Here is a 23,204-nt window from a genome sequence, read left to right on the forward strand (position 1 = left end):
GTACGTAAAATACATATACACATATCAGCCATAACATTTAAAAATAAATAAATAAATAAACAAGCAAGCAGTGACAGGGGAAGTGAATATCATTGATTATCTCATTTCAGTGGCACCTCGAGAAATGGGATATATTTGGGATATATATATATATATATATATATATATATATATATGCATAAATGTTCCAACACAAATATTTTTCAATATTTTATGGATTTTTACAAAATGAATCTTTGTAACTGGAGTTTGTGCAGGGGTTTCCAACGTTTTAATCAGCTGTTACATTTTTAAGCACAATCACAAGGACATACACTTTTATTCAGTGTGACATCAAAGTCCAACAAAACATAGACACACACACACAGCAGCAAATCACAGCACTTGAATGCTACTGAACAGCTAACTGCTGCTCTCAAAAACTTATTATTAAAATTAAATTAATTGCAATCAAAGTGTTCTCTGGAAGGAAAGCGATCAGGATCAGATCAGTCAAGTCCCGATTTGAGCTTCTCGGCCACCGTGTTGTCGTGTTTGGATCCTCCAAGGCACGGCGGGCTCTTGGCCAGGCTCGGGTCGCTGCTCCACTGCTGGGGCGTCTTGGCCTGGATGGCGAGAGCGTGAACGCTGGTCCTCAGCTCGTGGCTCAGGGTCTCGTTGACCAGGCGGTGACGCTGCAGCAGGGACAAGCCCTCGAAGCGAGAGCTCACCACCAGCACCCTGAAGTGCGACTCGGAGCCTGGAGGCACGGCATGCATGTGGCTCTCGTTCAGCACCTCCAGGTGCTCCGGTTCAAGAACCTCAGTCAGTTTGGTGCGAATGGAGGCCTCGACCGGCCGATTGGAACCAGCTTCCATGAGACGAGATGAACGTCTGGATGACGAGGGAGCAAAGGAGGAGGAGGAGGAGGAATGGACGACGCGACGGACATGGGACAGCATCAGCAAACCCGGAGCAAGAGGATGGTCACAACAGGCTTAGAAGGAGAATTACAATTATTTATGAAGAGCAACGAGATCATAACAACATTAAAGAGAGGACTCGTGAAAACAAGCAGAATGTCACGGTGGACTACAGTTAGGGAAAAATCCACCCTATGACGTCAGAGGAGGATACCACCACTTATTCAGGGGAACAAGGAAAATACAGCAACAACCAACAAATCAGCACCAGAATCACTAAACACAGAAATGTTTCAGTACAGATATATTTAATGAGTCTCAGGGTGGAGTTTCCCTTTAATTTGATTATATTGTTGCAGTGACGATGAAACTGTCTCCATTGTTGCTCCTTTAATTTGTGACTTCCGGTTGAAAAACTAGATTCCTACATTTCCACCGCTTTTATCTTGTAAGCTTTAAAATCAAACGGAATTTTCCGTTTTTAAGTAAGGCGACATTAACGGCATGCATTTTCTCACCTTCCTTGAACACTCTTCTTCTTCTTCTTCTTCTTCTGAAACGCTCAGGAGACTGGGTTGCTTTTCTTCGTTGTTGTGGCGCGTCTGAAAAATAGAAAACCCACCCCGCCCCCTGGTGGCCATAAAAGGGAACTGAACCCAAAACAATATATAACCCCTTTATAAAATTCTTCAGTTCTTGTTATATTCCTGTTCAATTCTGGGTATTATTCCAAATATGTTGGCATTTTGGATAGGTATCATTTGCAAAATAAATAAATACATCAATTTAGTTTAATAAATAAAAGTAATTAGACAGATTCTGCTAGGTGAAACAATCTGCAACATTGAAGATATTTAAGTTGCAGGACTCTACTATATTTAAAGGAATATTTGATCCGTTTTGTCATTTCCAGGTGTTTCTTTGAAGAAATTGTGCTTAAGCTCCAGGATGCACAAGAATCCTGCCATTACCATATCCAGGAAGTAATAAACAGGTGTCGTATCGATATAAATGTAAAGATAAATAAATATCATTATACAACTAGCTGTCATTATATGTCCTATATAGTCAAGTACAAAAATTAAAGCAATTTCTTTTCTTTCCAAAATAAAATCGTGAAAATGGTGGAGTTGTCAGTCCGGACAGGACTCCATGGAGTTTTTTTTTTTGTGTGTGTGATGCTTGATTTTGCTGAGGCTATTTTCAAAATTTGCGCTGCAAATTGCAGAGTGCTTATCTTGCAGAAGACTACTTGACTTGGTGAAATCGCAGTTGCACAAAATTGTTCGACGCACATGAACCAAAGAGGGCTTTGGCTGAACGCGTGCCGCGATGACGTCACACGACACGTCTCGGGCCAAATCTGCGGAAAATCTGCGGTACTTTTGAAAAATCGCAACGGTCGATTTTTGTGTTCACTTCTACGATGGAAAAAGAGCTGTACATCTTCAGCTGTCCAGTTTCGGTGACCCTGTGCCCGCTGTAGCCTCAGATTCCTGTTCCTGCCTGACAGGAGCGAAACCCGGTGTGGTCTCGCGCTGTCTCCGCTCAAGGTTCGTCATGTTGCTTTTCTTCGCACATCCCAGCCTGTCAGGAAGTTGGGGTCAGAGCGCAGGGTCAGCCATGATACAGCGCCCCCTGGAGCAGAGAGGGTTAAGGGCCTTGCTCAAGGGCCCAACAGTGGCAGCCTGGCAGTGCTTGAGCTCGAACCCCCGACCTTCAACAAAGGTCATTTAAAAAAGTCTAGAAAAATGCTAAATAGATCATTAAACTTCTATCGGAATATAGTCGCCTAGAATGTAATTTAAAATTACATTCATACAATTACAATTTAATGTAATTTTTTTTTTTGTGACTACATATTTTAAACCTTTTCTTCTAGTCAATAACTACGCTGTCAGTCATTTTCTCTCCATGACACAGGTTTATTTTTCATACGTACGTTTTCATTTCATCAAAGGCCAGGATTTCTTAACTGCGTGACTGCAGTAAAATTCCCAACACGACTGAAAAAAGTCTCTCTCACTCACACACACACACACACACACACACACACACACACACACGAACCATAATACACAACCATTTTGGCGTAACATTGAAATAGTCTCCATATTAAATGATAACGTCAACGTCATTGTCATTCTCGTGTACAAAAAAGTCAAACGAAGCACGAAATGAACAACGTACACTAGCACGCTATTTCTCATGTTAAACCGAGGGGTTCTGTTTCATTTTTTGTCTTTTTTTTTTTTTTTCAAATATTTATTTATTTTTTTATTATTGTTGCACATATTTATACTTTTACATACAAACAACTACAACCTCTACAGCACAGTACAATGATAAGGTGATAAACTCCGTCACATTTAAATTATGGCAATACATTTGAATTCGACAAAAAGCATCAAAAGACCTGTGGTATATCTGTAGAACAAGAGACACTGGCCTCGTACAGGCGAGATTTATACAGCAATATTCTTTTCATAATGTTTTAATCACTACACATCTCATTTCACTCGAAAATTTCATTTTTCAGCGTGCTTTCTTTATCCCAACGGTCAAGGAAAAGGTGGGGGGGGTGGGTGGGGCAGGGGCTTTGGGGGCGGAGCCAAGAAACCCATCAGTCACTTATTGCTTTGATTTCTTTTTGCACACAAGATCAATTGTGACTACGTGAGCGCTTTCGGAAAAAAATTACAAAAAGACCCTGTAACAAAAGACGTTCAAGAAAAGAAAAACAAAAAAGAAAAGAAAAAAAAAAACGACCTGAACGAGCGAAATTCACAAATTCCAAGACTTTCGTTATTTTATTTTATTTCACATACAAATAGGTCATGACGTCACTGAGATTGATCGATCGATTCGTCCAGCAGTTCGACAGCAATATCGACATCGTCGTGTGGAGTTCGATGGGCGGCGGAGAGAACAACACGGCAAAGACGTGACGCTTTAGAGACGCACGCTGTACAAGAACGTCTGCGTGTATACGTGGACGCTGAAACGTTTTGTTTCGCCGACTCGGCGGCGACTAAAGCACTAACGGGGATGTCGTAAACGTGCTTCTCTTATCTTCCCGAAACATCACGTGTGCTTACGTTATGATGTCATCACGTGTGTTTACATCGAGTATAATTCGCTTCCAGTTCCATCACATTTTTTCCACGTGAGAAATTCAGATTTTTGTTCATTTTTTTTCCGGAAAAGGATTTCCTACACGAGCTCGAATCGTCTTCATTTGATTCCCCGATCAATTCAAAGAAAAATCTGGATTATAGGATCATGCGATCCTTATTCATTTATTTATTTATTTATCAATTTTGAGCTGATGAAATGGACAATATTTGGCAACAGAGCTTTGTGGTAGAGGTGTGCAAAAAAAAACAACAAAAAAAACCCCCTCCCCCTCCCACACACTTCTCAGGTGATTATTATAATAATACACTTTCTAATGAATTTAGTTGGTTCTAGTTCTCAAAATATAAACAAACGACTCACTGATCCCGACCGTAATAAAGCGTTTCATGAAGATGAAGAAATGTCGCGGCACCGCACGGAGAACCTGCTGCATCCGACGCGCTCCTATACTCTCAGAAAGAAGGGTACTTTTCCTCGTCGTACCCCGAAGTACCTTTTATTTTGGATCTTTTACCTAGAAAGGTGGACGCGGTGTACGTTCAAAGCGTCACTCCTGACTAAAAGACGGATTACGGAACAAGGTCGGGTTTTAGTTCCGTTTGTTCGGCGTCGCTGTGCAAGTCTGTCCCGCGAGCTTCATGTCTTATCGTATCTCGTCCTTGTTGTACAGATCGCCAGCGATTTTTAAAAAACGTGACGTAAAAAGGACGCGTCTTAACTGTTGTGCTTTTGTGCAGCGGAACCGCTCTGAGATGTCCGATTGTGCTTCACGACGTTCGCGACGACATCCAGGACTACTCTGGGAAAAGTACCGTGAGCCTAACGACAAAATAAAGGAGAGCGCCTTGCACTTATCTTACGCTACGTGTGTTTTTCTTACCGAGTGCGTCTACAGTATGGCTGCTATCCTACAAAATGGCAGTAAAGAAGAGAGGAGTGTCACCTGCAAACGGAAGCATTTCATTATTTATCAAATTATTTTTTTTTGCTACGATCTGTAGAGTCGGTGGAACGGCAGTAATTACTAGTAAATTATTCAATGGAACTCATTCAGATTTATAATTGAAAGGCAGAAATAATAATCTCCAGGGATTAAAAAATAAACCGACATGTTTGTTATTTGTGTGCTCTTCACTCTTACCCAGATGATTTATATATATATATATATATATATATATATATATATATATATATATATATATATATATATTTAGCTCATTTTAATGTTCAGTATTTTCATTAAAACGTCTTCTCTTTTTTTTTTTCTCCTCCCCTGTTGTGACGACGTCAACGACAATAAAAACTTCACCCTGCGCCCGACACTACAGACATCCAAAGTAAAAAATACTATAAAATCAAACTCTCGTGTGTGTGCGTATATATATAGAGAGAGAGATGTATATATTTATATAAATAAATAATTAAATAAATACAAATCTGTGGAACACTCGACGTTTCACATGCAAGCACATTCACTCACACACACACACACACACACACACACGCGCACACACACACATCTACAAGTACCGTATCATCATCGTTATCATCGTCGTCATCGTTGTGAGAACAGGAAAAGAACGGACCGTGATACACAGACTCTGCATTTCTATTTTTTTTGCTTTTTTTTTTTTTTACTTCTTCTGTCTGAATATGTCTAGTTAAAAATATTACCTTAGCAAACTGATATATTTATATACAGACATCGAGTAGAACCTAGCTAAGACATTGTGGTACTATTTCACTGGAAACTGAAAGGTCGTTTCAGCATCGGAAATCCACACCCACCCACCCACCCCACCCCCACCCCCACCCCTTATATATTTATATATTGAATATGAGCTATTAGTGTGTTCAGGACAGACAGACTAAACTGTATATTTATATTCGGTACAGCATTTACATCAGTTTTCAAAATAAACCTTAACCTTGTATTGATAGTCTTATCAAACCATCTTGTGCTTGATTTCGTTTTGTTTTCTCCCGCCCCCATGTCTTTATTTATTATTTATTTATTTATTTTAATCCCCCCCAGTTTTGGCAGATGGAGAATTTGTGAAGTTCAGAAACATCCTTAAGGACGGAACGATGGACCGTAACTACCGAACCGCCGTTTTGACGACGCAAATTACGTGAACGCACAAGTAGGTCATTACGACACGGACCGAAGGTGTGAACGGGGAGCTCTTATTTATTTATTTATTTATTTATTTATTTATTTATTTATTCCTTCCCCTCTCATACTGTTCGCTTTCCATTAAACCGATTTTGAAAGATTCCTCTCTAGCTACGATCGTATAATGTCGTTGATTTTTCTTCCCCCACGTACAATTTCAACAGACGCTCGAAAAAAAAAAAAGATCTACAATTCTCACGACATCGTGACAACAACCGACAACAACAACCCGGAATCACACCAAGAGCAAACACTGTCCGTGCAGAAAAGATCTACCGCCTGACTGACCACTGACACGCCCTCACCGCACTGTAATGCCGTGGACAACGATTAAAGGGCGAACTCATCACTGGTCAGTTAACACGCTCGAACTACAAAACAAGCTGGAATGTGTCTAAAATGGCAGTTGTTCAACACACACACACACACACACACACAGACATATGACCTCTGTTCTCCCTGTAAGGACGCTGATTATAAGGGTCAGGTCCGCGCCACTTGAAGGTATAGATATGTGACGTTTAACGGTAATGTATCTGATACATGGACATTTACGTACAACTGCTGATGACTGGATGAGTGACGATATTAAAATGTTTTCTGGCATCTCACCAACTATCTAACGTGTTAATAGAACCGTCACTGTGTTGGAAATAAACGAAGTGGATGTTTTATATTGTCTGTAATTCCAAATTTGATTGATTGGGGGATCGGGATCACACTGCAGGGGGATTCTCCCTAATTCAACACTGCCACCTGCTGGCCACACTACTGAAGCACCTGCCCCCGCGTCTCCGGCAGCTTCAGCGCCAAGAAGCTGCCGACCGCCAGCGCGCCCGAGGCGAACAGGATGGGCACGGCTTTGGTGATGCCCACAAAGGACTGGAAGATGCTGATCCCCAGCACAGCGGCGAGCTTGCACAGGGCGTTCAGGAATCCGAAGGCCGTAGTCCTGTGGAAAACACGAACAGCGGTGTGAGCTAGAGTTTACATTTACATTCATTTACAGCTGTCTCAGGTCACCGGGTTTTGTTACGCAAACCTGGTGACCTGGTTACGGTGTAGAGATGGTAATAGGTCTTTTTTTTTTCTTGGTAATTAACAAAACACATTAAACACATTAAAATAATGTGTAAAAAAATAATTTCTAATGTTTTAAATCAAATAATTATAAATGCTTGCTTATAAACGGGTTAGCCACAAGGGGGTGCTGTGTGAGAGAAGGCACAAGGCACCGTAAGTCATTGCACAACTTCACACTAATAATATCTATTATTCAGTGTCAGGCCTGTTGGGATTTCAGATGTTTTGAATGAGAATTTTCAGACATTCCCCCAACGAGCAGTGAAGATGAGGCAACACTGCAGTGGCTATGCAGCAAACCCACTGAGAAGCAGTCCGAACACCGACAGTCCTTATCCTGTTAATCTATTATATCTAATACGTACTCATTAGACATTTAATTAAAAGCTTGTAACATATTAGAAACCCAACCACGCTTAATAATATATTATAAGCCTATTACTAATTTGATTAAATCCATTAAAATCAGGCATGTTTTTCCAAACGCTCTCCACACAACAAACAGATTTACCTCTTATCAGATGGGTACAGTTCTACCGTGAGTACGTTCAGGGCACTCCATGACGCAATGCTGATCCCCCCGAACAGGCAGAGCAGGGCGATCATGGCCGACTCGCTGTTCCCGAACGACAGGAAGAAACAGCTGACGCAGGAGATAACGCTGGAGCCGGCTGCAGGAGAGCAGAAAGTTAGCGAACACCCAGCACACACTGCTAAAACGACACAGTTCTGAAACTCTCTCGCTCACCCAGCATCCTCAGGCGTCCGATTTTGTCCATGAGCAGAGCGGACACGATGTTCCCGGGCAGGACAGCCAGCGTGCCGAGGAAACTGACAAAGTAGATCATGTAGGCGTTGTTCTCATCGCTGAAGTCCAGCAGGCAGCCCTCTTTGTTATGCAGGAAGGTGCTGTTGACGAGGCGGCTGTTGATCAGCCTGTACTTGAACAAATCTAAAAAGAAGACAGGAGCCATATTAGACAAGGAATGAATCGCCAGTAAACATCCGTCGAGGGCAATGAATGAAAGCTAGTATCGGTGAGGATGAGCTCTTATGGCCTGCTAGACTGCAGAGCTTCCAAGATTTCTGTTGGTCATCTGGACGTTCTGTAGTGACCTTTTGGTTCGAGAAGTAAACGGACAGCAAAACAGAGTATCTCTTATACAATGGTGCTTGAAAGTTTGTGAACCCTTTAGAATTTTCTATATATCTGCATAAATATGACCTAAAACATCATCATATTATAACATAACATCATAACATCATAACATCATCATAAGTCCTAAAAGTAGATAAGGAGAACCCAATTAAACAAAAATATCATACATGGTCATTTATTTATTGAGGAAAAGGATCTTACATATTGGATCATGTAATATTACATCAATATCACATGATCCAATATTACATACTGGAGGAATTTTATCCCGTTCCTCAGTACAGAACAGCTTCAACTCTGGGATGTTGGTGTGTTTCCTCACATGAACTGCTCGCTTCAGGTTCTTCTACAACATTTCTACTGGATTAAGGTCAGAACTTTGACTCGGCCGTTCCAAAACATTAACTTTATTCTTCTTAAACCGTTCTTTGGTAGAACGACTTGTATGCTTAGGGTCGTTGTCTTGCTACATGACCCACTTTCTCTTCAGATTCAGATCACAGACAGACGTCCTGACATTTTCCTTTAGAATCCGCTGATATAATTCAGAATTCACTGCTCCATCAGTGATGGGAAGTCGTCCTGGTCCAGATGCAGCAAAAACAGACCCAAACCATGACACTACCACCACCATGTTTCACAGATGAGATAAGGTTATTATGATGAAATGCAGTGTTTTCCTTTCTCCAAACATAACGCTTCTCATTTAAACCAAAAAGTTCTACTTTTGGTCTCATCCATCCACAAATCATTTCCAGATGTGTCCACGTGATCGTCATTTTTAGAGAGCGGTAGCTTTCTCCTTGCAACCCTGATGATGTGTTAGTCCTATTTATGCAGAAATACGGAAAATTCTAAAGGGATGACAAACTTTCAAGCACCACTGTACATATAAGCGCACCGATGCTCAGAGCTATAGCCAAACATGAAGACTTAAAGGATGTTAAAATCAAGGAACAAATCTTTAATGAGAATTGAACACTGAATTCAAAAGTTACATTAAAAAATCAGATCTTAAATCAGAAAGAAGGAAGTTTTAAAAAAATAAATTCTAATACAGACAGACAGTTTTACTATATATATTATAATATATAGTAATAATTAGCTACCTATTAGCCGATAGTCAAGTGTAAATTCAGTTAGCCCAATAAAAAAGATCTATAAATAGTGTGTGTATATACACCATACACTGACGTGTTGACATATACGCTGAGGGTTTTTAAAAAGATTTTGATGTTTATGTTTAGCAATGTTGGCACGTCCGACTGTATGATTGGAACTGAAAATGGTGCTCTTTGATAATAACACACTCAAATTTCCATCAAAATAGATGCTTTCTCAGTAGAAAACATAGCAGCAACACTCTAACAGACAGAAAAGCAGGCAGTGTTGCTAGGATACCTGAAATCTTTCCCTCTGCGTTACACGGTTCCACTCAACGAGGTCGTTCTGACTGATGGAGAAATGCATCAGCTGGCCGTCCTCTATTCAACGATTATAACCCTCGGAGAACGAGGTCTGCTTCTGTCTGTCTATCACGGTTTACACCGTATGATGTTTGTCCCGGTGATTACAGCCGAGCGAACGGGATTTAGAATACAGAGTAGGATATAGAGGGCGGAAATGGATGTGCTCGGGAAAAAAGAAAGGCCTCTTTCTGACCTGTGTTGTAGAAGAGGGTAGCGATGAAGGTGCAGTTCTTGAAGAAGGTGTTGGTGGAGGTGATGTCCTCAAAGTAACACTCTTCAAACAGGGAGTCTTCGAATACCATGGACTTCAGCTTGAGATTCAAAAACCTACGACAAAGCCAGAAGAATGTCCCGGTGCTCTGGGAAAATCTACAGGGCCTAGCTTTCAAACATTTCTTAATCTATGTTCCATGCCTAATGGAACAATAATCCTTGCCAAGTCACACTGGTATGAATTGGCTGGAAAATGATCCAAGGCAAACCTAATCCAGCTCTGACTAGTACTCATGTCTGGTATCTGATGTTTTGAAGTGCTTACTTGGTGTTGAAGTACTCTCCTTGACGATGGATCTGGTTCTCCAGGGTGAAGTTGAAGGTCATGTGCTCCACTTTCTGCTTGATGAAGACCTTAGTGCGCGAGTTGTACTCCTGCTTCTGCAGGTATTTGATCATGTCAGGGAACCACACGGTCAGGCCGTAGTAGCTGAGAAGGACAACGGGGCGTTGATAAACGAGACACCTCGATACAAGCTAATGATTCAAGTCAGTAGTAGGATAGTCGGCTGTACTAACGTAAATGAATGAAATAGCCAAAATGCGAATAGCAATAGCCAAAAAGCTAATAGTGCAAGATAGTTATTATTAGCGTTAGCATGGTAAGCTAGTAAACTTTTAACATTAGGGAGTTTAAACTGTTGCAGTTAGGATGTTCATGTCAAACAGTGAAACATCCTATAATGGACATGCAGACAGATCATTTATGGATTCATTCATCACGTGTCTCAGAATTTCTACCTGAACGACATGGAGAACCAGACAGCCATCATCATGTAGGTGACACGGCGGTACTCCGGGTTGAAAACAGTCAGGAAGTTGCTCCAAACCTGCATGGCGTTAGAACAAATCAGGATACTCTGTTATATCTATATAGAAAGCACCAATGATTGTATTGAAGATAGAAACCGAACTAGCCAGCTAGTATAGTATGCCTATCAGGGTGTGAAGAATAGCTAGCTAAATGTAACTATATGAAAGACCTGCCAGTGTACAAATGCAAAAAAGATCGCTAAAAAAGTAGAGAAAATCGCAACTAGTGAAATCTATTGAATTCTGGATTCTGATTGGTCAGAATATTAGGGTTTTGTAAACAAAGTAAAATACCACATGGTTTTAAATTCAAGTATTTGTTCAATTTTGTCGTCATGTCCATTTTAACGTCAACCCTAAATGAGGTCGAGATAACAGATTTATATTTAAAAAGTACTGTCCAGATTATAAATGGTGAGGTTTAACCCATCTTGATTTGCATGGAGGATTGGATCCTGCTGTTATTAGACATCAATCCATTTCGGAGGGGTAACAGTAGCTCTTACACCATTTGCACTTAATATATATCTCATATTTATCTGCTGTACCTGATGAAACAGATTAACGAGCTTGAGCTTCCAGCGCTGGTGCCAAGCTGTAGTATCATCTCCCATATCCACCAGTTCATCCAACTGCTTCACGGTCTTAATGGTGGTCACCTGGAGGTCCAACAGAATTCAACACTTCATTAGCCATGATAAATAACCCTTCATGGTCAGCTTGTCAGAAGTGCATAAGACTAACTAGAAGCGTTGCAAATCAAACGCAGCTTTTCTTAACAAACATCTCACCCTGAGCCTCCGCCACCCACAAAAACCCACAAAGTAACGGTATCCACGGCAACACACAGAAAATTCCACATCAAGCAGCAGTTTGACTATTTAATATAATAACCACTTCGAATGTACATAATGTGTGGCACTTTGATCTCCCCCACTATCGTAAGAGATAAATGGAAACTCGTTAACACGAATGCATAATGCATTTTTAAAAGCATTTCAAATTCCCCAAACAGTTATTTCAGGCAATTTTCTGAGCAAGTCACTGGTACTTACAGAGAAGACCCTCTCTGGGTAGCCCTTGGCCCTCATGTTGGTGTCATGAACTTGTTTCAGGATCATCCAGGCTTCGTCATGTTTCCCGTTCTAGTACAAAAAAAAAAAGAGTCTTTCTAGTTAAAGCATGTTTTATTTGGGGATTTGTGCGCTCATTTTACACCACTTTTGCCTGCCAAATGTGTCCGAACATAGTCATTTTATCCTCAAAATACTAATTCTATAAATAATTCTGATTTGCAGAAACCTGCTCTACTCTGTCCTACCCAGTGCGTTTCCATAATTGTGGAGTTATTTTGGGAATAAAAACGAGCTGAGTCACTGACCTCCAGATAGAAGCGTGGACTCTCTGGCATGGTGTTGAGAGCAGCGATGGCAGCCACTGCGGGGAAAGCGCACACCAGAACAAACACTCTCCAGCTGTGGAACTGATAGGCCGAGCCCATCTGGAAGCTCCAGCCTGGTGGAAGGTATGAAGAAGGCTTTACTGTTAAGACGATGCTACTAATGAATGCTGCTGTACTGGCGGATAATAAAGTGATGGTGAGATTCGGAGGGTGTGGAAAGGACTGTTACCCTACTGGGGGGTGGTGGTAATAGTAGGGGCAGAATTGTTACTGTACAGAAAGTCAGAGTGTGATTATTACTGTGGATAAATAAAGTGCATTTTTTGTTGCACTCCAGGGTACAATGCAAGTGGCTCCTCAAAGGTACAATTGGAGACCTTGAGGTCTAAATGTGTACCCAAAATGGATTTTAATGTATTCTACCTCCTCCGTCCCCGTTATGTAAAGGTACAAATCATGTACCGCCATGTTACCATCATTGTGGAGGATGATGGTATTTAAAGGGTTTTAATGGTCACCATAATGGGGGATGATGGTATTTAAAGGGTTTTGATGGTCACCATAATGGGGGATGATGGTATTTAAAGGGTTTTGATGGTCACCATAATGGGGGATGATGGTATTTAAAGGGTTTTGATGGTCACCATAATGGGGGATGATGGTATTTAAAGGGTTTTGATAGTCACCATAATGGGGGATGATGGTATTTAAAGGGTTTTGATGGTCAACATAATGGAGGATGATGGTATTTAAAGGGTTTTGATGGTCACCATAATGGGGGATGATGGTATTTAAAGGGTTTTGATGGTCACCATAATGGGGGATGATGGTATTTAAAGGGTTTTGATGGTCAACATAATGGGGGATGATGGTATTTAAAGGGTTTTGATACTTACCATAATGGGGGATGATGGTATTTAAAGGGTTTTGATGGTCACCATAATGGGGGATGATGGTATTTAAAGGGTTTTGATGGTCACCATAATGGGGGATGATGGTATTTAAAGGGTTTTGATGGTCACCATAATGGGGGATGATGGTATTTAAAGGGTTTTGATGGTCACCATAATGGGGGATGATGGTATTTAAAGGGTTTTGATGGTCACCATAATGGGGGATGATGGTATTTAAAGGGTTTTGATGGTCACCATAATGGGGGATGATGGTATTTAAAGGGTTTTGATGGTCACCATAATGGGGGATGATGGTATTTAAAGGGTTTTGATGGTCACCATAATGGGGGATGATGGTATTTAAAGGGTTTTGATAGTCACCATAATGGGGGATGATGGTATTTAAAGGGTTTTGATGGTCAACATAATGGAGGATGATGGTATTTAAAGGGTTTTGATGGTCACCATAATGGGGGATGATGGTATTTAAAGGGTTTTGATGGTCACCATAATGGGGGATGATGGTATTTAAAGGGTTTTGATGGTCAACATAATGGGGGATGATGGTATTTAAAGGGTTTTGATACTTACCATAATGGGGGATGATGGTATTTAAAGGGTTTTGATGGTCACCATAATGGGGGATGATGGTATTTAAAGGGTTTTGATGGTCAACATAATGGGGGATGATGGTATTTAAAGGGTTTTGATGGTCAACATAATGGGGGATGATGGTATTTAAAGGGTTTTGATAGTCACCATAATGGGGGATGATGGTATTTAAAAGGTTTTGATGGTCACCATAATGGGGGATGATGGTATTTAAAAGGTTTTGATGGTCACCATTTTGGTATTGGTATTGATGGTTACAATGCAATGCTTTTGATGGGTACCATAGTGGTGGACGGCAGCATTTGAATGAATTTGATAGTTACTGTAGTGGGGGCTGATGGTATTTAAAGGGTTTTGAGAGTTTTCATAGTGAAGGATGATGCATTTGAACAAGTTTGATAGTTGCCGTGGAGAGAGATGATGGTAACGGTAGAGGTTTTGATAGTTACCATAGTGGGGGATGATGGCCCAGGCCATGGCTGAAGCATAGATTCCCCCGATCATCCAGAACATGCAGAGCCAGCTCAAATGTTCGCCACGCTTCTCCTGAGCCAAAAACTCTGAGTAGTATGAGAAAACTATAGGGATGGACCCTCCGATCCTATAATAAGAACGAAAAATTAGGATAGAGAAACAGTTCGAAACTTTGCATACTCATATCCTTGTAAGAATTAGTAAGTTTATCCTTTCTTTTGTCACAACAAATAATGTCTAGAATGTTCTTTCGAGCATATCTTTTGGTTGCTGTATATTTACCCAACACCAGAGAGCAGGCGGCAAAGCAGGAAGGAGCTGTATCCTTGGACAAAAGAGGAGAAGAAAGCAAAGACGCTGTTGATGGAGAGAGAAATGAGCAGAGTCTGCCTGCGTCCGATCCGATCAGCCAGACCACCCCACACAAAAGCACCCACCATCATGCCCAGGTAGACAATGAGTCCTGAGAGACAGAGAACAAGAGATGGATAGATGAAGAGAGAGAGAGAGAGAGAGAGAGAGACAGAGCTCAGGGTCTAGATTAAACATAACACAATGTTGCCTAGCAACCTATATGAACATTAACTAGAAGGAGGCCATGATGTGAAAACACAGCTATTGGATCAAGCTGACTGTCTCCACACTGAACTGGATGTCCACTTTGTAAAGAATCAGTGAATGAGACATGAATAAATAACGGTGTGATCTGTGATGACATATTTGGTCTGGAACGTCCACAAAAACGTTAGGCTTCGATGTTAATGTAAAAAAGAAAAACCCCAGGTCCACTTCAGGGGGAAATAAATGGATAGTGGATCAGCTTTGTGGATTGCTGAACCCAGCTGAAATATGGCTCTGTATTTATGCGGCTTGCGTGCATGCTGATCGGGTGATTTGCGGTGCGAGTCCAGCAATGAGTCGCACGATCAGCAGCTGAGAAAGTCAGCAAGTTGGCAGCGATTCCATCGACATACCGTCACCATCCCTAACAGAGTCTGCCTCACCGGCTGAGTATTGTACTGATAATCTTGCCGCTTTTAAGCCAGTCGCATCTGTCAGGATGTCACGGCAGAGGGTCCTTCTGCGTTTTCAGAAGTACAAATATCGTTTCGACTCGACTGTCACTCTGGAAAGCATTCAAGTTCGTCCAATAGTATGAGCCGAATTGAAATATTTCCTGCTACACCACAGCGCTCTTGAATTCTTGATTCTGATCGGTTAGCCTATGTTGATTAATTTTCTATACCAGCAGTGCCGAGAGTAGTGCGGTTGCAAGGTACAGATTTATATACATGCATTCTTGTCATAAGTTATCGTTTCTATAGTAACAACTTACGTTGTTACAGTCCCTAACGCACCACGTAAACACATTAAAATGTGTATAATAGCCGATATGGTGTACGTTTCCTGTAAGAAGACATTTATGGAAGGAGTCTCCAGTGTCAGTGATTTGTCAGTGTCACAGGTAATGCTATAACTTTAAGTTATTAATAAATATGTACATGTTTGGATGTTATCATTTACTCTATCAGGGGGAAAGTGTCCATGAAGTGTTCCTTGGATTAACAATACTAGCATTTAAAATAAGTACTACACGTACATCTAAAAGGGAAACTCTTTTTCCTCTCTTCCTAGAGATCCTTTCAGTTTAGGAGTGAACTGAAAAAATCTTTGGAGTGCATTTTATTTAAATGCTAACATGATTTATTCCATTTTATTCAGAGATAATACATTTATATGTACTATAGAGAGGATTAAGTGTGGCTTTGAGACTGTTGTCGTCCTGCAGCGAGAGCTACAGGGAGGGTTATGATGGTGACTCGGGCTGTGGAGCTGGGAATTCATTTGGCACGGCAGTTGACCATATTGTCATTCTCTCACCTTGGCCACGAGAGCAGGGGATGACAAGAGGAGAGAGATAGACATCACCGCAATGCAGCAAAGAGGGCTTTCTCTCTGAAATTAGGCTTAATAAACTGTCTGCAGTTCGGACTGGAGCTCCATCGACACCCTTGTGTCAGGAGTCATGGTACAGATCTGACCCTATAGATATGTCTGAGAGATCTGCCTCCGTGCCTTATACACTGAGCTGGTTTAAACATGAGATTTAACATTTAAACGGAAGCGTTAACTAGACTACATGTTTATCTGAGTGCTCACAGTATGACCGTGTAAAGAACAGTCGTGAGCTGCATGCCAGTGTGTGTGTATATATATATATATATATATAGGAAATCGATCAAGCAGTAGATATTTTAAATACTGTTCGTATTGTCGCTGAACAAAAAAAAACCTCCATAGGCAACACCGTTTTCACACGTTTAAAATCCTGGCTTATTATTCGGTTATTCATGTGAACAATAGCAGCCTGATTTAAAAGACAGATTAATTGCAGATTTGCTGCCGTTTAATCCCTTAAAATCACTGCTTATTATTCAGTTATTCGGAATTAATAATACGTTATTCCGAAACTACTAATAGGAAAGGCGTGCGATCTGGACGTCCGTCTGAAGTTAGCAGCACATCACGAACACCTCTAGATTCTTCACTGTACTATACCGGTTTCCCTGTATATTTGTTCTGTGGTTTATTTTATTGCAGTTTACACTCCAAGAAAAAAAAAAAAAAAAAAAAGACATTTCCAGCAAAAAAAAAATCCTTTCGAGAGATGCTGTAGAAGCAACCATTTTCAGTTGCTTAAAGATTACAGAATCTTTGGAGGGTTTGATAGTCATGCTGAGAAAACGTTTCTGTCTAGGTATGTTTTCCGAGCTTTAAGACGAGTTATTCATCAGTTCTTCACGGGTTGTTCAGTTAGGGGTTCGTAGCTTTGTAAAAAAGGATTCTGCTTGGAACCCTTTCTGAAAGGGTTCTGGTTTTTAAATGGTACCTTTAAAGGTTCTACCTTTTTAGGATTCCTAAAACAAAACTTTATATTGACGGATGTTTAATTTTGAGCTATTTTTGTTGGTGCTACAGAGAATTGTGGGGGGGAGGGGGGATCCTACAATAAATGTAAAGGCTAATATATTACGTTAAACGGTTAGTTACGAGGTCTACCTAGAACTTTCCATGGTTCCACCAACAAAACTGGTTAAAGATTCATCGTTCGAAAGGTTCTTTAGGAAAAGAAATGATCAAACTAAATTATGTTGGATTTATACCTTAGATACCCAAGTCTTTCATTTTATTAACTGCACACCTATTACTATCGCTATGGTTACCGAATAATTTATAGTAGTTTCTGAAAAGCGTGCTATAAAAACAAATAAATGAATAAGAACCTCTGATTTTAAGGGGTTCCACTCAGTATAATGTGCAGTAAAAGATTGTTTATGCGGGTTTGTGAATCTAAAATGACTTTAAACACGACGTGAACAGAGAAAGAACGCTGGAACTTGCAAATATAAAGCTGAAAAAAAAAGTGATACCTGTGATACCTGCTTCGTTAATTATGATGACGTTACACACTGATGCTTCACACTACACACTTCTACAGCGACGCCACTCAAACAGCCAATCGGAGCCGAGCTGTTGCCCGGTAACGGATAGATGGGTGGGGCTACCTCCGTCATTCTGATTGAGTCTTGGAGGAAGAAAGGGGAGGAGGGCCTAGAGACAGCCGAGCTTCCGGCTTCACGACAGATAAAAAGGAAGAAAGGACAGAATGAGATGGAGAAAGTGTGTGTGTGTGTGTGTGTGTGTGTGTGTGTGTGTGTGTGTGCAAGAGAGAGAGAGAGAGAGGGAGGTGGGGGAGCAAGAGACAACCGCAGATGAGTCTCCTGAATAGAAAACTGGGGAGGCTTCAGCCTGAGAAAGCGAAAAAGAGAGGGAGTGAGAAATAGAGAGAGAGAGAGAGAGAGAGAGAGAGAGAGAGAGAGAGAGGGAGAAAGAGGGAGAGAGAGGGGAGTGGGGTGATGCTATTTATAGTGTGTTTTTTCCCTGTACTGCAAATGTGCTCTCTCTCTCTCTCTCTCTCTCTCTCTCTCTCTCTCTCTCTCTCCCTCTCTCTCTCTATCTATCCATCACACACTCTTTCTGCAGGGAATTCACTGTGGCTGAGGCTGAGTGCTCAGTGAACTGTATCAGCTCCTCCATCTCTCCCTCTGCTCCACCTCTGTAACGCAGCAGAGCTGCTGAGCTCGGGCATCGAGAAAACAAACAGAACAAACCATCCAAAGCACCGTGTCACCTCACCGTCACTCCTCCCTGCACCGCGCTTTGGGTTGAGGACGAGAGTAAAGACAAAATCATTCATTATTAATGCGCGCTAATGACTCCTAGAGCTCTCATACACACTATGTGTCATGCTGTTACCGGAAAATAATCAACAGCAGTATTCCTTTTCTCATACTACAGCAGTTAGCCAATGATGAAAGTTTTAATATTAATAAAAGATCCACACGCTGTAGTTTTTAACTGTTTATAGTTACATTTAACTACAACAAGTTCCTCCTTTCACTTACGTTAGAACAGCTATAAACAGCATAAACAGTTGTTCCTTCAGCAGCCTTCTCTTTCTTTCTGTCTCCTGAAGATAACAATACCGAACCGCGTGAAACTCCTCTGTCCTGAAGGTACAGCCGTACGAGAACGAGAAGCGTCCGTCATACACATCCTGTCAATCATCACTGAATGCCGCTTTTACAACACGTACTGCGTTCATGATTTTTTATTCATTTAATTATTACACGGGTTGATTTAGCCAAAAAGTTTCGGCATCCTGCATTTCAGATTTTTGTTTAGCAAATAAATTATAACACAGGATCCTTGACACGGATACACATCCTACAGTTTCTTTATTCATTTATTATAACAGAGAAAAGCGATGATAATATATATATATATATATTTTTTTTTTTTTAAAGCAGCACTGGGAAACACTGGGGAAGCAGATGTAGAAGTTTATTAAATAATAATAATAATAATAATAATAATAATTTGATAAAGCACTTATTTATAATCGCATTTTGGGATTAATCAATTTAAAATGACTCAGGAGGTCTCAGAATTGAATTTTCTAAATGAATCTCTAAGCAGTAAGAGTTGTTTAATAAACGAGCTCGGTGCAGCAGATCGCGTGGGAAATGAACCTCAGCGATCCGTGTGTGCGGAAATTCTGCTCCGTCCTACGGCGTCCGTGCCGCTCGTTCCGATTGGACGCGTGTCGTGTGACGTACGCTTTACATCTCTGTGTGCCGAAAGAAATAATCTGCCTTGACAGAAGTGGAACCCGACGTGGTCGTCTTCTGTTCTGGGGGGAGGTTGTGTTGCGGTTGTTTTTCACACCATTCTGTGTAAACTCTAGAGAATCGGTGTGTGAAAATTCCCAGAACACGTTCTGAAATACTCCGAGCAGCCCATCTGGCACCAGCAGCCATGTCAAAGTCACTCACATTACATGTTTTCCCCGTTCTAATGTTAAATGTTGAGCAATAACTGAAGACCTGCATGATTTTATGCATTGACTGGATGATTCCAGGAATACACAGGTGTAAAGGTGTTCCTAATATACTGGACGTTGAGTGTATATACCTGTACTATATATATATACACACAGAGCACTGTCTGTACTGCCTTTAGTACAAATGCTGAGCAAAAACAACTGCCTCCTCGTAAATATTACATGTAGCTAGTAATGATATTGTACAAGACGCATAAACATAAGGAAGTGCGAATTTCTCATGGAAAACACAAGCACTTTCATTCACACGTTCTCAGCGAACGAGCGCGAAGCACCGAGCCGTTTCGGCTTAATTATACCGTAACGGAGGACGTTAACTAAGTAATCTCCATTTTCTCTTACTGCAGCACCGTGGCACTGTGAAATGTTTCCTATTCTGCCAGTTAATTATAGCTTCAAATGCGTCATCACATTGTAGAGGAGAGAGCAGGAGAGAGCGGCCGTGTGCTTCGCTGTGTGTTCTCCCCTCAATGGAGCTGACAGATGGTGTACTGGGCGTGAAATGGGAACGGACATCAGCCTGCAGGAATATACCATCAACAACGGTTTGAGATCTCAGCTGGCGCAGGAGCTGAGATCTCAGAATAAAATGTGTGCGGGTAATAAATAAATATAATGGGTATAAATGCTTTACAAACAGACGAATGGAAAAAAAAAAAGTCATTTGCAATTGCTCTAGGAGATACGATCCCTTTCCATATTTCCTCTCGCTAATGAAACGATTTAAAGCCCTGAAGAAGTACATAGTAATGATGTTCCCCTTGTTAACATCGAATGTAATGTCTTTTTCCCCTGCTACAAAGCTACCTAAAAAATTTTTCAAGATTTTGGCTATTTCATCATGCATATAGGTCCTATAAAATGTAACAGTCCCCTTTTCCAGAGTTAAAGCCTTTTATAGAGTCACAGATTTCCAACAATCCATACATGTGACCATATGACATAACATCATGTCCTAGTACCTGCACGGATATGAAGAAAAAGAACCTCTGTGCTCATATTGAGCTCGAGCTATGCGTGCTAAATTAAAAAAAAGAAACGCCTATACAGAGGACAGACGTGCAAGAAAGATCTTTACGCCATTAACTTCATTAAAATACCAGGATCTATGAATATTCATGACTGTCATTTGGAAACACTTCTATATCTCAGAGCTAGTCAGAAAGCTATGTGCTAGTTAGCTAATTCAAAATCCCAGAGTGGGTTATAAATATATAAACAGTAATAAATATACTGCAATCAGCAACCATGTTCTAACCATTATATGAGCAAATTTGCCATAACAACCACGTTCTAACCAAAATATCATCAACATTTACCACAGCAACCACGTTCTAACCAAAATATCATCAACATTTACCACAGCAACCACGTTCTAACCAAAATATAATCAACATTTACCACAGCAACCACGTTCTAACCAAAATATAATCAACATTTACCACAGCAACCACGTTCTAACCAAAATATAATCAACATTTACCACAGCAACCACGTTCTAACCAAAATATAATCAACATTTACCACAGCAACCACGTTCTAAACAAAATATAATCAACATTTACCACAGCAACCACGTTCTAACCAAAATATAATCAACATTTACCACAGCAACCACGTTCTAACCAAAATATAATCAACATTTACCACAGCAACCACGTTCTAACCAAAATATAACCAACATTTACCACAGCAACCACGTTCTAACCAAAATATAATCAACATTTACCACAGCAACCACGTTCTAACCAAAATATAATCAACATTTACCACAGCAACCACGTTCTAACCAAAATATAACCAACATTCACCACAGCAACCACGTTCTAACCAAAATATAACCAACATTCACCACAGCAACCACGTTCTAACCAAAATATAATCAACATTCACCACAGCAACCACGTTCTAACCAAAATATAATCAACATTTACCACAGCAACCACGTTCTAACCAAAATATAATCAACATTTACCACAGCAACCACGTTCTAACCAAAATATAATCAACATTTACCACAGCAACCACGTTCTAACCAAAATATAATCAACATTTACCACAGCAACCACGTTCTAACCAAAATATAATCAACATTTACCACAGCAACCACGTTCTAACCAAAATATAATCAACATTTACCACAACAACCACGTTCTAACCAAAATATAACATTGCCATAATAAGCACCCATTTTGCTCATTGCTAAATCATCTAAACGAGCTTCCAGAGTGGTAACAGTAATGCTTCATCAAACCTTGTGGATTGTTTTTCTATAACGGGACGTAACAAAGTGTTTTATACCTTAATTACGTGTAATGCTGCTGTTGTTGTTTTTTAACATCGTGTATTTCCACGGCATCATTGCTGCAAACGAAGTCTTAAATGAGCTGACAGATGACTTACCCAGCATGCCTTTATTAGGCTCCGACAGGCACATGTCCTTCTCAGCGCTGGGCAACACAAAGCCGACCACGAAGATCTCCACGCCGTCGGCCATGAGCGCCAGCCCCAGCACGAAGTACAGCGTCCACTGGAAGCGTCCGTGGCCGCACTCCTGCAGGATGGTCTCGTATTGCTGCGCCAGCTCTTCCTGATCCTTGCGTCGCTCGCCCTCGTACTGCGCCAGGTCGCGATGCTGCACCCTCGCCACTCCGTCCGCCTGCCCGTCCACCTTGCCTGCCGACGAGTCCTGTCGCGGGATGCCTTGGTACTCGCCCTCGTAGATCTCGTCATCTTCGTCGTGGCCCTCGGTGGAGTCACTGTGCGCGGCATCGTCGTCGTCGTTGGCACGGCTGTTGCTGCGGTAGTAGCTCCCGTCCTGCGCCTGCACGGGGTAATCGTCGTCGTCGTCATCCTCCTCGAAGCGTGTGTACGAGCGCTTGGTGTACTCGTCAGCCACGCGGTCCACGTGACGGCCCACTTTTTTCCCGGCGTGCCGCTTCACTTCCTTGGCGATGTCCTTGGCGCCCTTGATGAAGGCCGATCGGTCTCGGTAGCCCTCGTCCATGTTGATGAGATCTGTGCTGGAGTGAACACTTGCTGTGGTGGAGGGAAGTCAGTGAAGGACGCTTAGCATGTAGCAGAGCGGGTTTTGGAGTTTAAAACCCTCAACCTGCAGAACAACAGTGTTATTGTTACAATTCTCCATTTTAATACATATATATATATATACAAAATCTAAGCATTGATGTGTTATTTATTGAAATGAATAAATCAAACAGCTAAGACATGGATAAAATTAGATGCTAATGCATAGAAATGTTAGCATTTCCAGTCTAGCCAAGGCACTTATGATTCTTGACTCCTCGCCATGTTGATACAAGAGACACCTGAGAACTCATTTTCT

The 23,204-nt window shown here is 41.2% G+C and overlaps 2 protein-coding genes across 2 annotated transcripts; both read right to left on the minus strand.

The window, feature by feature from the left end:
• Positions 1-248: 248 nt before the first annotated feature.
• On the minus strand, positions 249-1,490 carry bola1 (bolA family member 1). Its single transcript, XM_053611187.1, has 2 exons — positions 1,421-1,490; positions 249-976 (listed from the first exon to the last, which is right to left on the minus strand). Exon 2 carries the CDS (start codon positions 939-941, stop codon positions 489-491), a length of 453 nt encoding a protein of 150 aa, XP_053467162.1. The 5' UTR covers positions 942-976; positions 1,421-1,490; the 3' UTR covers positions 249-488.
• Positions 1,491-5,877: 4,387 nt separating this feature from the next.
• Positions 5,878-22,865, minus strand: sv2a (synaptic vesicle glycoprotein 2A). Its single transcript, XM_053611162.1, has 12 exons — positions 22,262-22,865; positions 14,677-14,857; positions 14,370-14,521; positions 12,395-12,528; positions 12,069-12,158; positions 11,562-11,672; positions 10,942-11,030; positions 10,466-10,630; positions 10,121-10,254; positions 8,048-8,251; positions 7,811-7,970; positions 5,878-7,168 (listed from the first exon to the last, which is right to left on the minus strand). Exons 1-12 carry the CDS (start codon positions 22,863-22,865, stop codon positions 6,985-6,987), a joined length of 2,208 nt encoding a protein of 735 aa, XP_053467137.1. The 3' UTR covers positions 5,878-6,984.
• Positions 22,866-23,204: the final 339 nt, after the last annotated feature.

This window comes from Ictalurus furcatus, chromosome 23 (genome assembly GCF_023375685.1).
Source record: "Ictalurus furcatus strain D&B chromosome 23, Billie_1.0, whole genome shotgun sequence".
Classification (NCBI taxonomy): Eukaryota; Metazoa; Chordata; class Actinopteri; order Siluriformes; family Ictaluridae; genus Ictalurus; species Ictalurus furcatus.